General features: G+C 38.3%; 1 protein-coding gene across 1 annotated transcript in view; it reads right to left on the bottom strand.

Annotated features, from left to right (window-relative positions):
• Positions 1-1,407: 1,407 nt before the first annotated feature.
• TRHDE (thyrotropin releasing hormone degrading enzyme) overlaps positions 1,408-15,604 on the bottom strand; it is a 219,476-nt gene continuing 205,279 nt past the window's right edge. Inside the window, exons 18-19 of the mRNA XM_009566220.2 lie at positions 13,869-13,950; positions 1,408-11,602 (exon numbers count right to left, since the gene is read on the bottom strand). Coding sequence (XP_009564515.2) covers positions 11,459-11,602; positions 13,869-13,950 — 226 coding nt within the window. The 3' untranslated portion in view covers positions 1,408-11,458. The remainder of the gene's footprint in view (positions 11,603-13,868; positions 13,951-15,604) is intronic.

Raw genomic sequence — 15,604 nt, 5'->3', positions numbered from 1 at the left:
ATACCCACAGTGATAAGGAGATTAAAGCAGAACAAAAAAATCCCTGAGTCAACCATTTATCTGCTACTGAATTCTGTGAAGTAATCTTAGTTCAAGCAAGAGTTCCCCTAAGCAGTTCATATATTTTAATATGGTACAAGCACTCTGTATACATGATATAGTTTATGGGTTACACTGTTTTAAATCTAAAGGGAAAAATCTGCAGTTGCATAGCACATCTGGTGAAATTCCAATCAAGGGTCCTAGCCCACCAGCCTAGACCACCCACAATAAGGGACTAATGAAGGCTTTATCTTTCATTGCTTCTCAATCCTATCATATTTAGTTGTAACCATCACTCAGTGTCTATCTTAAGCAGAAATAACTAATTTTCCTGTTGTTGGTAACTACAGGAAGGATGTTTTTAAATGCATATGTTTCATTAATCCTATGACATTAGTCTGTGAAGACTTTTTAAAATAAAAACTTGAGCTCTTTCCTATGACACTGGTTCCACTGATAATTATTGTAATGTCTTGGCATTGAATTCAACCTTTTTCATGTGAAATAACCCTCTGTAACTCTTCTTTGGTTTGGGCTTTTCTTGCACAAATCTTGAGAAAACAACTGAGAAACACCCCCCCCCTCTTCCCTAAGTGCCTCTGCTCTCCAAGCTGACAGGTTTTCCTCTTAGGAGTAACTTAGTTGCTTTGGAGTTACTTACTTTCTTGAATTAATCTGCTTTTGATATCAGCACTCCAAAACCTTATAGGCACTCTGAAAGTGACAGAGCTGCTCTGATTTCCACTTGTGCATACAAAAATACATGCTGATTTTTGTACTAAGACTTCTGTTACAACATCATTACTCTAACCTCCATAGAAATGCATTTTTAATGTGTCAATCAACTAGGTAACTGAGTGGGATGGGAAAAATGTGCTACATCCGTGACTGAACAACAGAAACAATATACCCTTCTGATATTAACTATAAGCAGTTAATGGATCTAAGAGTGCATCTCTGAAAATAAAACTGTTTATTAAAATCATATTTGTGAGCTATTTCATCTTTTTAAGGGACAGATTCACATTTGTGCTTGTGCTTATTGCAACCTTTTGACAGTTTTATTGTTGGAAAGTTCAGGGTACATCTCATAATTGTACCAGGAACATGCATTTATCACTGGCAACAGTTCTGTGCCACACGGAATGAATTACTGTAATAGACATGTCATGTAATAGCATCTCATTATCCTCCCCCTCCCTCTCTCCCCTTTCTTTTTCTTAACCTTCTGCAATGAGCAGGTCAAAAATGATGCTAACTGTAACAGACAAAAGAGATTCCTGAGTAAGTTCAAGAAGCAAAAAGATGTTTGCTAAAAGTAACGCTGTAGCAGTACAGTGAATAACCAACACGGTGTTCAGTACACTGCAAAATGCATGTGCTGTACTAGTCTTAAGCCCTAGTGCTGTGGTTAGGCTCTATCAGTGCAGCAGATAGAGAGGCACGTTGGTGGGACAGGGGCAGGATGGTTAGCACCATGGAAGGTTAAGTCCACTTAGACCCTTCTGCCTTGGTTCTTCATTGCAACCCTCTTATTACTGCTGAGAGGAAAGATGATACAAAGGCAAAACCACACAAAATATACCCAGGCTCTACCTGCAGTTCCTACAGTTGTTGTGGCCTGAAAAGAAAAGCAGCAAGACTGAGACAGAAAGGGGAGTAGGTAACACATGGGAAATGTACATGAGGATCACATCTCACCATAGCCCCACATTCAGCCTTGCACCATTAGTCCAAATTCTAATTGGATGACTTAGGACAAATTGGCACAGACACACAGGGCAGTACGAGCTAGGTCCAGCACATAAGCTTCTGTAAATCAACATCTGCCCCAAGATGCAAACAGCAATCACCAGTAGGGTGCCTCCTTTTAACCATTCAGCAATTTATGTTTACTTTAACTAGCTCCTGGTCATAGCAGATGTGGCTGCTAAATCAAAGACCAAGTTTCAACACAATAAGGCTTTTAATTTCCCCAAGCACATCCTCATTATTTCACATAATAGCAGCTTTACCTACATTACACTTTTCTGACAACCATCCTTCTGCTCACGTTCCCGTCCCATCCATAATACAGTCTCAGCCGTCAAATATGTCATTATCAATACTGTTTCTCTAACACAAGGTTTATGTGCTTGATTCTCAGAAAATCCAGGATTATCACTGGCTCAGTCAATTGCTACTCCTCTTTCCTGAGTACTTGGTCCTGCTCAGTCGTAGTATGCAGGAGTCAGACTGCCTCTAATAGCAGTAGGACTCTGCACGGTGGCTTCTCTGCAGAAGATGAAGTTTAAAGGAAGCTAATTTATTATCTAATTTTGGGTAGGAATGAGATGAAACAGGGAATAAGTCAGCAAAAACTGATTTTCCATTATTAAGACAGCAAATACTCCCAAGTCAATTTATTATACAAACCAAAGGCTCTAACTCCTCTCCCTCCTACTCCCTCCAGCTCAGCTGCTGAGCTTTCAAAGCAAATGGGTGCCTTTAAAGTTCAGCTCTTACTGAAGCAACCGAGCTGAGAGCAAATAAACAGCTCTTCATTTGGACTTGTATGAAAATGTTCAGCTTGAAAGCAGCTCAGCCACCGACTGAAGTGCTGTTGATTGCAGTGGCTGCACTGGGAAAGAAACAAGCATGTTCTTTTTGATGTTTGATTAGGAGATGTGCTGCCACTGGCATTTCAGAGGGAAGTGCCATTTCTTCCTCCTTGTGTCCTGCCTCCTCTCCCAGGGGTGCTTCCAAGGTGGCTGTGCTCTCCATCTCTGCTATTTAAATGCTCCTGGAGAGGTATGAACAGTAGAAAAGGGAGGGACAGGGCCCCTTTTGGGGGCAAATATATCCTAGATTTTCACAGTTCATCCTACATACCAGTATCTCCCCATAATTTGAAGGCTCTCTGCTGACCCCCCAAAGCCACCTCCCTGGGCCTCCTGTACTCCTGCTGCAGACATGAACTCAGAAAAAAGGAGATATGAGCGGTACGTCTCATTACTCTGTGGACATATGCGTATAGGATGGCCAAAATTGTAGCCACAGTATAATACAGGAAAGTATTTAATGGTAGTATACTATAAACACACTCATTTAGCCCCCAGTTCTCCTTACCTGTAAACAAAGCATCAGAGCTGCTTGTTGTGCTCTGCAAAACCAGGACCTTAATAATTCCCTTCAGCTTTTCAGTAGATTAAGATGTGCAGTATAGAAGAAAATATCTTTATTGTTAAAGAAAAAAAGACATTTTGGCATTGAAAGGTATATTTTGAAAAATACAAGGTTGGCTTTTACTCCCAGTGATGTCAATGTCAAAGCTCCAATTGACTTCAGTGGGAACATGATTGTATCCAATGGGCAAATAATTGCACATATTTCACATCTCATTGTTACTGAAAACTGTTCTTCAAAAAAGGAAAATAATAGCTTGAATTCAAGGACTCTATTAAAAAGCCATTTGAAGTGTATTCCAGTTGAAATAACTTTTACCAACAAAAAGATCTCTTTTTGCATATCCAAAATTTACAGAAATAGAAAAGCACAAAGGATAGATGTTGCTCTCTATTCCAGTCTCCGTCCTATTAGTCTTGGAGTGTTAACAGTACTTCCATGCCCAAATTTTGTATCTTCTGCAGATCCTTGCTTTCTGCTAGTCTCAGTATTTTAATGTATTTTGAAAAATCCCTCATGTCAAAATACATTTTCTTGCATGTTTTTCACTGTACAACATCAGTATATCTATTCAGTATTAAAAAGCCGTTAATCTCAACTGAAATGGGAACATAATCAAAAGGCTGGGTATTATTTATCTTAGCAATGGCTCCACGTTAGAAAATCAAGACAGTGATGAGTTACACATTACTGTACAAAATTTTATTATCAGAGACAAAATTCAAATTTGTTCTGCTTAACATACAGAAGGTAAAGTTTATAATTTAAAAAAAAATAAATACCCATTTAGTCAGTCCTTAGTTAGAGCAGAATATTTTATGTCGAACACATAATGGTCCCATATTTATGGAGTCATTTTAAAAGCAAAATATAGCAAAACAATTTTCTGGTAAACTGTAACAGAAATTCAAATATTTTATTTGGCTAATGGTTTAAATTGCTGATTAATGTTCTATATTCATTAACTAACCTTGTAAGAATAACTCTGCTTTTATTCCCAAATCCTAGGATGCTTCAGGAAATAAATGAAAAACATCGTTAAATTTGGCATTTTTAGATATACTGAGAATCAGTTACTATCTCCCCTCCATATGCAAAATGTATGCTTTTCTATAAAAAAAGCGAGAACAGTTGGCTGTATAGAAAGTTAAAATATGATTGTAAATTCAGCAAAAACACATCACCATATTCTGCACCTGAAACACATGCCTAAATGATTTTCCATAAAGACTGTCTCAGCCATGTGCATGATTTGATACGCAATTTGAAGTACTTGATTAATCCCACAGCAATCAGCAGGACTGCCCCCCTGCCTCTACGTGTGGCTGAGTCATGGTCAACACAGCCTCACACCCTGCCTAGTTCCAACTGCTTTGCTGAAACTTTTGAGTAAGATGTGTAAATACAAATAACCAATGAAAGCCGAATCAAAGCAAGTGGTCCTTTAAATGAAAATGGAATTCTTATCTTACAAACGCTCGTTTTTGTGACACCATTGGTGAACTATTTCTAATTTGAGCCAGCTCCACCTTGTACTTGACAAACAACTGAATTCCAAAGAACACAGATTTGAGCAGTGATGACAGAATATGTTCTTCTAATTATGGTATTCAGAATTAATCTAAGGCTGAAATAGAATTAATAGAGGGACTCCTCCATAATAACCAGCATTAATAGATGCAGAATTTTTTTCTTCTTAAGGTGTCAAAAGATCTTACATGTAGAATCTCTTAGGAAAATAATACAATTTATTATTAAGCCTTCATTTTCAGTAGTGGGATCCTTTTATGTCATTGATGTGCGTGTAGTGGAACATGTCATTTGTTTCCAGAGAACTGGTTTATGTTTACCTTCTGCAAAAATAAAGCAACTGAACACCTTTCAAAAAAACATCAGACAGGGAGCTACAATCGCTGTTTTTATAAGGCTATGTGTCTCAGCCACACCAAAGCCTATTGTCCCTCAAACATAAAAACAACATAGCAAAATTACATTTACACATATAATAAAGCTGTCTTTGTACAGGGTAGTTATACAGTAATTACAATGATGTTTCCATTAGAAACTGTCAGAATATCTTTTTTTCACAGAGTGTCTAAGTCCAAGGAAGTCCATCTCGGCTGTAATCTACTATTTGCAGGAAAAAGAGAGGGTAGTAGCCACATTCTTCACAGTACACTATTCTGCAGTTCTCCAAGCATATCATAAAGCTTTATCAGACTGGAAAAAGTATTATTCTAACAAAAAGCAAAAGGAAAACAAAAAACATTCGTCATCCAATATATGCTACTGAAACATAGATACAAATATGCGAAACGTGTTGTACACCAGCCCAGCTGTCACTTCAGGGGGCTGTTTTGAAAGCAATGGGTTAGATCCTCAGCTGCAATTCACATCAGTCACTTCAATGGATCTACTTCACTGTGCACCAGTCGAGGATCTGCAGCCACACATGTGCTAGCAGTCTGGCTACAGGTTATTTTGAAATTACAAAAATTAACATATTAAGTGGACCGAAACATATCACAGAGAACTGAGACTGCACGTTGGCTCCTGGCCTCATCCGTTGTACCAAGGTTATCCTTATCAGGCAAATCCAAGTGATGCTCTCCAGGAAATGCTGGGGCACTCTGGCTAAAGCCTCCTGGCTCATGACTGCCTGCTGCAGCACAGTCCCCTCTGCTTTTATAAGGCTGTTCATCTCTGCGTTGTCTACCAACATTGCTTTGATATCCTTAGGAAACAGTGCACAGAAGATAAGCAAAGCATTCAGAAATGCTGCTTGGTAAAGTCACACTTAATTCACTAGGTACAAATCAGTCAAACCTAAATGTGCTTTTTCTGAGAAATGACATTGGGTCTGCCCTACAGCACTTGTTCCTGTGGGTGTTTCTCCTTTAACACATCTCAATGAAACTGGCTCCACACGTGTTTTATAACATCCTCAACTGCATTATTGTGTGGGGATATCCTGAGGTTGAGCTACCATCCACTGCCAGTATAAAGACAGAAAAATAAACTTGATTTTAAAATTCTGCTCCAGCTAGGGCATGTGGCCTTATTTTGGTGAAAAATCCCTATACATAGCACTCAATTTTCTCCTTCCTTCTCATGGAAAACTGAATTGTTCATGTCAGCATGGACTACTTGCTCAAGTCACAGTGGTTTCACTAAGAATTGGTTTCAAGATAGGTAGAAGCTTCCACGAAGTGGCTGATTTTTTATAGTTTTGCATGCAAGAAGGGAACTGCACAGTCAATGGTGCATACAGGTTTGCACACACATAGGAAATTTTTGTAGTATTAGTACCGTAACTACTATTACTACTATTATTACCACAAATAATTTTTAGTGACATCCTTCAAAACTATTTGTTAGGAAAAGGCCGGAGAAACTGATGGCACATTTTCAACATTAACAAAAATATTACAAAGGAAAAGGCCGTGTTATTAGGCATACTTGAAAAAAATACTTGATGGTTCAAAATTACTCCTGGAGTATGGACAATATAATATTCTAGCCCTTTACAAATATTTTTGTGAATATTTTCCAGTTGGGGTGACCAGAGCTCAGGGATTTAGACTTTTCTGTACAATGCAGGCTCACTAGCTGGACCTCTGTTACCTGTCAGCACAAGGCAATGATATCAACGTCTGAAGATTACTCACAATCCATAACCAGCAAAGGGACCTTCTGTCCTTTCCATCTAGCTGAGAGAAACTTGGATGGAGCCTCTCTGCACTTCAGTGGTTCCCATCTGCCTTCCTGACCTGGGTGGGCTGGCGACAGCAGTGGATGATGCAGCCAGCAGTTTTTGGACTGCTGCATCCAGCGCTGGGCAAACAGTCTCGACAATCAGGATGGTCTTTTCAGTCTTTCATGTACATACTGACACTGTGACTATAAATCCTGCTTAGGACAGGGAGCCTGATATGATGAGTCCTCATAACAGAATTGGTGGTAAGTTGATTATACACATAAACAGCTTGCAACGCCACATACCTTTTCCTCAAGGAGAAAGTTGCATGTTTGACTCAAAGTCTATTTTCATTGACCGCAGTATCAGCTATAATCACGTGGAAAACCAGAAACTTATTATGCAGGTATCTACATAAAGGCAGCTTCATCTGCAAATATTGTCTTCACTTAATTTTATCCAAATAATCAGACTTACTGACATTTAATGGGAAAATTATCTCTACAGAGAATTTTTCTTATTAAATATATATAGATGTGTACATATATATATATGTATATATATACACATGTGTATATATATATGAGGGAGTATTATTATTCTTTACTACTAAGGACTTAATTGTATAGTTTTTTGCTGTGAAAGCACCCTTCTGCATCAGTGGAGATATTTCCTTTGACGCTGTAAAGCTTGGTGAAATATCTTCAACAACCCAAGAGCTACACAGAATTCATCTTCAGTTTCCAATGTATTATCAGTATTCTTGCTACATTCACTGAAAAGATCACCAAAGGTCACAAATTTGTATGTACTTAAGGACATATGAAGTTTTTTTCATCAAAATCAATGTCCGAGTACTCCCAATTATAGCATAAGTGACATTTCATTTCAGAAGAATGTTTTCACATTGTTCTGTCCTAGTCACAATTAGTACCTACTTTCATTTTAACAGCTATTAGCAGTGGATACATGAAAATTTCTACCAGCTACAAAGTAATAGGCTGAGATATTTCTAGTGGCCAAGTGTCATTACAATACAATAGGCAATTTTACAATTCGGATATCATTATGCTGGCATAAAATCATGTCTGTTTATATGTCTTCTTCCTATATGATTTAGTAAGCCATAACAATTAATAACTGCAAAGGATCCTGAGTCATACAAAGGCTGATTATAGATACAGGATTCATCAAATCTCTATAAAATGATGCCCTAGGTTTGGGTGAGGTCCATATCCACAACGGATCCATATTTTGCAGCATCTCCTCTCACTAGAAAGGACAAAATTAAACCCTTGATTTGAAAATGCTAAAAGGTTTGGGATATTTGGCTTCCTAATCACAATCCAAACTATAAAAATGGGCCAATCTTCAGATAAGGACAAAGGAAGAAAAGGACTGGTAAAGGAGAAAGAAAATCAATAAGATGAATAGATTTTTCTAAGCAGACTGTATTAGAGTTTTCCATGAGGTATCAAATATTCTTTAACACACAGTTGTGTGGAACTTATTATTAGAAAAAGTTTCTAAAGGCATATAATTAAATTGAGGGGGGGGAGGAATGTCATAGAAAACAACTATAGTTTTGTTGGATTTAGTCCATTTAAATTGAATCCTGATTGAGCATGAAACAGCAAAAACCAAAACATAAAAAAATAAAATAACAGGGGATCATAATGGCAAGGCCAAGTCAACCTTAGCTATATAAGCATTTCTAGAATACAACAGTTATTAGCAATACATTGATAAGTATGTATAATAGATAGACCTAGGGCTTGCTATCTGTGGTAGACCAGTTGTTCAAGGCCACAAAAATATTAATTTACATCCAACACTAGCTAAATGTGCAAGAACTTCAATTTAAATGAGCAAAAGTAAAAATTCCTGGGCACTGTGCAGTACACACAGGCTGAAATAAACTTTTGATTTGGAACATATTGTTAGCCTGTCCTTTATCAGAGGCAAGACCAGAAGCTTCTATGTGCATTCTGGAGTTATGTGGTTTAATCCGTGGTGTTGAAAAAGAAAAGTTACCAACACCAATCTTGAACAAAATTTCAAAGGGACAGACCATTACGCACATTTCTTTTCTCTGAAATCCTCAAAGAAATTCATTTTTGAGGGCTTGGTTCTCTGCACATTCTTTGGATATCATAATTTTGGCCTTCTTACAGGATAGAGGCTATATTATAGAATATTTGGCTTGCTTTTTTATTATAGCAAATCTGCATGTGTTGAGCAGAAATTAAAAACATGATGCTACATACCAGCATTGAGGTTGAGTTTGGTCAACCACATAAAATAATACTTTGTACTTCTAAATGCCTTTCATCAGAGGATATTCAAGTGCTTTGCTAAGATTAGTCAAGCCTCACGACACCCCTGTGAGGTAGGTAAAATACACAGGAGAAGGAGGATTTCATTCAACGTGGATATAACAGCTCTGGGCATTAGGTTCACTATCATTGCAACATAGCACAAAGGTTTAGGGCTTACTATAAGGCAAAGAGTTAACAGCAAAAGGGCACAGGGTTCCCTCTTCTTTTGGTTATACGTAGTCAAGCTAACGTGCAGTGCTACACAGCACCAAACAGTGGACCGAATGCCCACACAAGGATTCCATGCACTCAGTCCACAAACAGCATCCTCTGCACAGTAAAGGACACAAAATAATAGACTCAAGACAGGTATGACAACTTACTTATGGGATGTGTTTACCATTTCTCAAGGAACAGAGTAGCATGGGAATGAGAGCTCTCAAAACAGTACAATCTCCATGCAAGTCTGATAGTATCCAGAGATGTTTGGGTTTGGTTCTTTTTGCGTTAACATTTCAATTCACAACTCACTGGGGATAACGAACTGCAACTGTACAGCATGTTAGTAACTTCCACACCCTGTGAAGGAAACAACCAGGTAGAATGGCTGTTTTCTACTGTGTCTGACCACACATTCCCAGTGTATAAGGCCATGATGTGGTCAGATGGTTGTGATAGGCTGGGATGGGATAAAGAAACACTGTCATACATTTACATTCCAACTCTGAAGTTGCTGCAAACTATCTCCTGAAAAGTCTCTGTAGTTTAGTGGGATTTTTTTTTTTCACTCCATGTTGCAAACATGGGAAAGTATTTGGCCTCTTTTGTTTTTTTCCTCAACATTTAGCAACAATGGTGCAGATGGTCATAGTCAAGTAGCAGTCCCACTGTCTCACTGATCTTTTAAATTAAGGATTGAGAAAAATGAAACAAACATAGGACTAAGAAAAGTATCAGTCATCTATAACAGTCTATGTGAAATACAAGGAAACAGAAAGAAAAGCACGTTCTCAGTATTAGCCAGTACAAATAAACACACACACACAAACACACACACACATACAGAGTCTCTCTCTCTCTCTCTCTTTCTCCATATTTCGCTTTTCAAAGTTGGCATAAATTCTACATCCCGTATTTGCAAAAGTATTACCCACACAGAGAACCTGACCTGTCATAATAAATCACTACAGAGGCTGGTCTACCACATGCACGACAGCCCTCTTGGTTAATTTTATGTCTTTGTATGCAAGGTATTCTCCCTGCTTGCTAATTTCTATTTGAATCCTATGTTTATTTATACTTCTGCATTATCGGCTGTATAACTTACTGCTGCGCTGGTTGGGAGACCCACTGTGAATACCACTGCCTTGTAAAATTACTGGGAAGTGGTGGTTTATGGATTCTGTGCAATCAATGCAAAGCTCCCCTCAAACACTGCAGACATTCACAGCTAAAACTACACTGTTCCACTGATCAGCAGTGAATAAATGTATATAATTATTACACATGGATGACGTCCTTCTCTCTTATTCTCATTTTCTCTCTCCCTCTCCTCTTCCTCTCTCTTCTCGCTCTCTATGCTGCTTATTTAAACATGGGGATGTGGAGACTGTAAACACAATAACTGGTAACTCAAGAAATGAGCTGGCATCTTTGTAATCATCAAGAGACAATGAGTGTCTCTTAGCAGACTAATTGGCAGCTTGCAGGAAAGCTGACTTTACATTTCATACTGCCCCAAGCTGAATGTCTTCTGCATTTCCTTTTCTTTTCTTTCCTTTTGCTCATTGCAACACTGATTGTCGTAGATAGTCTTTGTGCTTTGTATAATGCCCATCTTCGATGTAACTGGAACTCACATACAAAATGCGGCTGTTATACATAAGCATGCTAGAATACAGGCAGGGACAGTACAAGCATGCACAAAATAGTCTTTGAAAGGGTTTTTGTTTGTTTTTCTTCAACATTTACATGCACCACTTAATATCATGTCTGGCTGTGTACACTGAGGACTGGATTTCACAAGCATTCATGACCTTGTCTTCTGAAATCTTCTTGACAATTTCACAAGAGCCCAGTGTAAAAAAATATCCCACAATTAAGAAAAAAAGAAAAGAAATAAAACCCTCTCCCTGCAATCTGATCTTTTCTTCATTATTTTAATGTTCAACAATTCTAAAATTTCTTCTCTTCCTTTTGCAGAGCTTCACATTAAATGATCAGCTGGAAAAACAGATTAGTGTGCTAAGGATTTTCGTAGCCACTGGAATAGTTCTTCTTTATAAAGCCTTTGCCACCGCACATTGGCTTTCACTGTTTCCACAGCACGAGAGAAAGAGGCAGCAGATCCCTCTTCATAACTCTTTACAAAGTTCTTTAGCTGGAAAAGCAAGTTAACAGGTTACATCTGCAGGAACTGAAGAAAGTAAATATTTCCAGCGCACACAAACAAGCTAGAAACATTTAGGACAAACCTCCACAATCACAAAGTAAATGCATTATCATGTAGAAAGATTTAATACGAAATGTAATAAGGCAGCAGACTGTCAATTATATGTGATGCAATTGCTTCGAATTGCACTGCAAGATATTGACATGTCAATGCCAGATCACATTAATATCATTACCTCTTTCTTTCCTGTAGCTCAGCTGCTGCACTGTGCAGACAGACAGCTGGGCTGGTCTAAACCTTGGCGATGAAGGAGACGCAAACCTCGCAGTTTTCTCTAAGTATATTCTTCTAAACAACACGGCATACAGCAGTCAAATTAAGAAAATACACTGGCTTCTCTCTTTCAAGCAGATTTATACAGCTTTTTGGTTCCCAAACTAAGACGACAAACAGGATATTTTTTTTTTTGTCTATTCCACCCTCTCATGATTGTTTTCAGTCACGTCTCCAGTCCACTTTTCCCAGGCGCATTCTTCCAGCATGGCTTTCTCACACACTCAAGATTCATTATCCTGTGTGTCTTGTTCAGAACACCTGGTCTTTTTAATCATGTTTATTCTAATATACTTGGTACCAGCTTCATGATTTATCTTAGTCCCAATTAATCTTCCATATACTTGGCATCACTCCCACACTAAACTATATTTCTACCTAAAAAAACCCAAACTGGGAGCACTGGAAATGCTTCTAATTCAGGTTTAAATGCAAATATCAGCAGAAGACAGCCCTGATGCCCTTTAATTTTATCAGCCTTCATAACAAATTTATTCCATTTTGATTTGCATAACCCTTTTGATGATATAATACAGGTTGATTGTTTAGAAAAGGAAAGGATGATTACAGCGTGAAGAGAACAGCAAAGTAGCAAGTGGGCACTCATTTGATAATCTTTGAATGCCCGGTACAGACTCCTTCCTTTATGAGAAATCTTTAATCTTTCTCAGTAGACTGAAAAGCCCGCTGCTCTGTTCTTACATACACTCAAATTCTAGTGCTATCACCTGGATTATTATAGCTGATGGCACTGGTGTGCTTTGAATTACTGTTCTTTTGAAGTGAGAACTGCAAGGCTGAGCTGCACAGTAGGCTCCTGGTTATGTTGACTTGTATAAAATTAGGTGGTTTTAGCAACACTTATTCATAACTAGCTGATTTTTGTTTCCTGGTGACACTAAATTCATGTTGTTTATCTAAATCTATCATCCAACATCCAGTATCTTTGTGCATGGGCTCAAAACTGAAAAGGCTGATCCTACAACAATTTCATTCCCGTCACTGTTAAAAGCATGAGAGGGACCTGGAAATTATTGAAATTACCCGCTACCTGATCTCTGCACTTTTTATACCAAAATGTTTATATGGTCAGTTTCTTTTAGGGGAAATATAAAAAAGCAGCCTGCCAACACTATCATGGAGCTGGAAATTATGAGTGCAGAAGGCTTCCTTGTGCAGTGCAGATACTTAAATCTGGCCAGCACTGTCCTCCTTACCTGGGTAGCTTTGAGGAAACCAGTTGAGGCTCTTCCCTAAGTTCTCAAGGCCACTGCACTTGAGTGCAGACAAATGACTGAACACAAAATATCATAGTGCAATAAAGGTCAATTAATGGTGATTATGCTGCATAAGAATCATTTGAAACATTTGGGGTAATGTCGAGTAACTGCTAAGCAGAGCATAACACAACTACACAACTACCTCATTCAGGGCAGATGTTAAGTTTAAATGAGAAATCTTTGCAATCTAAATCAGAAGTACTGAGCATTTAAAACAAATTATTGTCCTGTCATTTAGCCAGAATATGAGGTTAACAGCTTTTTTCACATGAAAATACTATAGGCAAAAAAAACCCCAGAAGATGCTGGCAACATCTACTTTCATCACTGGAGGTTTTTAGTGCTGCCTTCTGTAGCATAAACTAAAGTGGATAGAAAGATCTCATCTTTAGTTTCTTAACCAATAGTCAAGAGAAAAAACCCAAACTTAAATATCCAGCCAAGCACATAGAAGTGCCTGCGCTACCAACTTCCTGACATCACCTCTAACCAGTTCAGTGCCTTCGCATTCTCCTTCTCGTCCTCATGCAACTCCAGCTGAGCAACCAGAGTTCCCAGGCAACCAACACCTTATTGCTCCCGCCTTGCTCCCTGCTCACAACAAATACAGCCTCAAGTACTGAAAGTAATTTAAAAATTACCTCTCTTAGTTCTTCTTCGGTATTTAGAAATTCTGTGACCCCACTGATAAGCTTCGAATTCATAAATAATGCTTCTCCATACCTGTAAGGGCAAAAAGAAGATGCATAGAAAGTCAGCACAAGAGCCAGGCCAGCAGAAAATCAGAAAGTACTCTTCTGTAAGCAACAGCAGAGACATGGGATCAACTCTGGGGATCCAAGAGAATAACCCTGGAATTGGACACTGGTATTCCAGTGTTTGATGCTAAAACAAAATCACCTGAGACCTTCTAGGCTGACCTATTTGTAGTTAGCTTTTAGTTGGGTGCTAGTAAGCAGAATGAGCTTAACCACAGATGAGAGCTTCCGAGGTGGAGAGGACCAAACCACACCACCACTTCACACTTTACGAAACAGCTTTCCATATAATGACACAAAGCAGCTCAAAATACAAGCATCAAAGAAGGAGTGAAGCAGCAGCTACGGATAAGTATTTTGAGGAATCTTTCTAGCTGCACCATTAAAACAGACTTTTTGAAGTGCTGCAGCCTTCTCTGCATTTTGTATTCATCCACCTCATCTACATTACAAATAGCCTCCAGATAAGTGAACTGAATCAAATTTTCTCGTTCCAGTACCTGGTAATTAAAATAAGTAATACTGATAGAGAATAATACCGCTAAAATAACCCCCCAGGCTGTGATGCAGCATCTTCAAAGAACCAACCTGGAATGAAAATTCGAAAGATTGGGCAAGGAATATTTAAATGCCAATGCATAACGGGATAGGATATTCAGAAGCAATCAGCAATGACCTTCTGCAGGAAGTTGCTTTGAAATTGCCCATTCAAATACTGCTGTTCCACTTGTTTTTCCACATGTTTTTTTTTACAGTCCTCCACGTGAAGTATCTAATAATTTATAAGATTAATCAGACTATTCCTGAAGCTTTACATTTCATGCTGGAATAGGTTTTGGGTGGGGTTTTTATTTCAAAGTGTCTATCATGAAGAATGTAATTCCATTGGAAACAGCAATCCAGTTAGATGCCATTCAGCATAGCAAAAGACATTTGACAAATAGTTATCCTTATCTTTATCTGTTTCCAAAACAATATCTAGCTAATGTGAACATGACTGTTTTTCAGATACAGAATGCGGCTTTCCTGCCAGTCATGTCTAATATCAATAGACTTCACTGCAATTAAGTTTATCCAGGAGAACAATTCAGTTCATACCCCACTTCTACAAATTAATTTAGAGGGGGAATTCAAAATTCAAAGTGAAATGAACTAGCACATTCACAGGTTTATCTTCTACTAAATCTAAAATAATTACCCTTAGATACTTAGGTAGTGTAAGCCACAGTTCTTGCAAAAGGGAGAAAGGAAGAGATAAGGAGAGGGAAGATTCTTTGAGAAGATCCTGTTTTAGGGAAGGTGTACATTGTGTTGCTTGCTACCTTGAGCTTGTGTGAGTGGAAACACAGTTATATGTATTGAAAAACCTGCTCCCTGACCACTAATAACTGAATTATTCATGGATATTTCAGCAAATATCTCTCTTCCTCGAAAATTTCAGTTACACTGACATATACAGACATCCAGAGGCAAACGCCTCCTATGGGAAGTATGGATTTCATGGTCCTTTAAGCACGTTTAGGCTTTCTAACAAAGCCCTTTATTATTACACTCTCAGCTTAGCCTCATAATTGACCGCTTGGAAAATTGGAAGCTCCTCTTGATGGGGTCTTTTGACA

Source organism: Cuculus canorus, chromosome 1 (assembly GCF_017976375.1).
Source record: "Cuculus canorus isolate bCucCan1 chromosome 1, bCucCan1.pri, whole genome shotgun sequence".
Lineage (NCBI taxonomy): Eukaryota > Metazoa > Chordata > Aves > Cuculiformes > Cuculidae > Cuculus > Cuculus canorus.
This window is presented reverse-complemented; position numbering and strand designations above follow the sequence as displayed.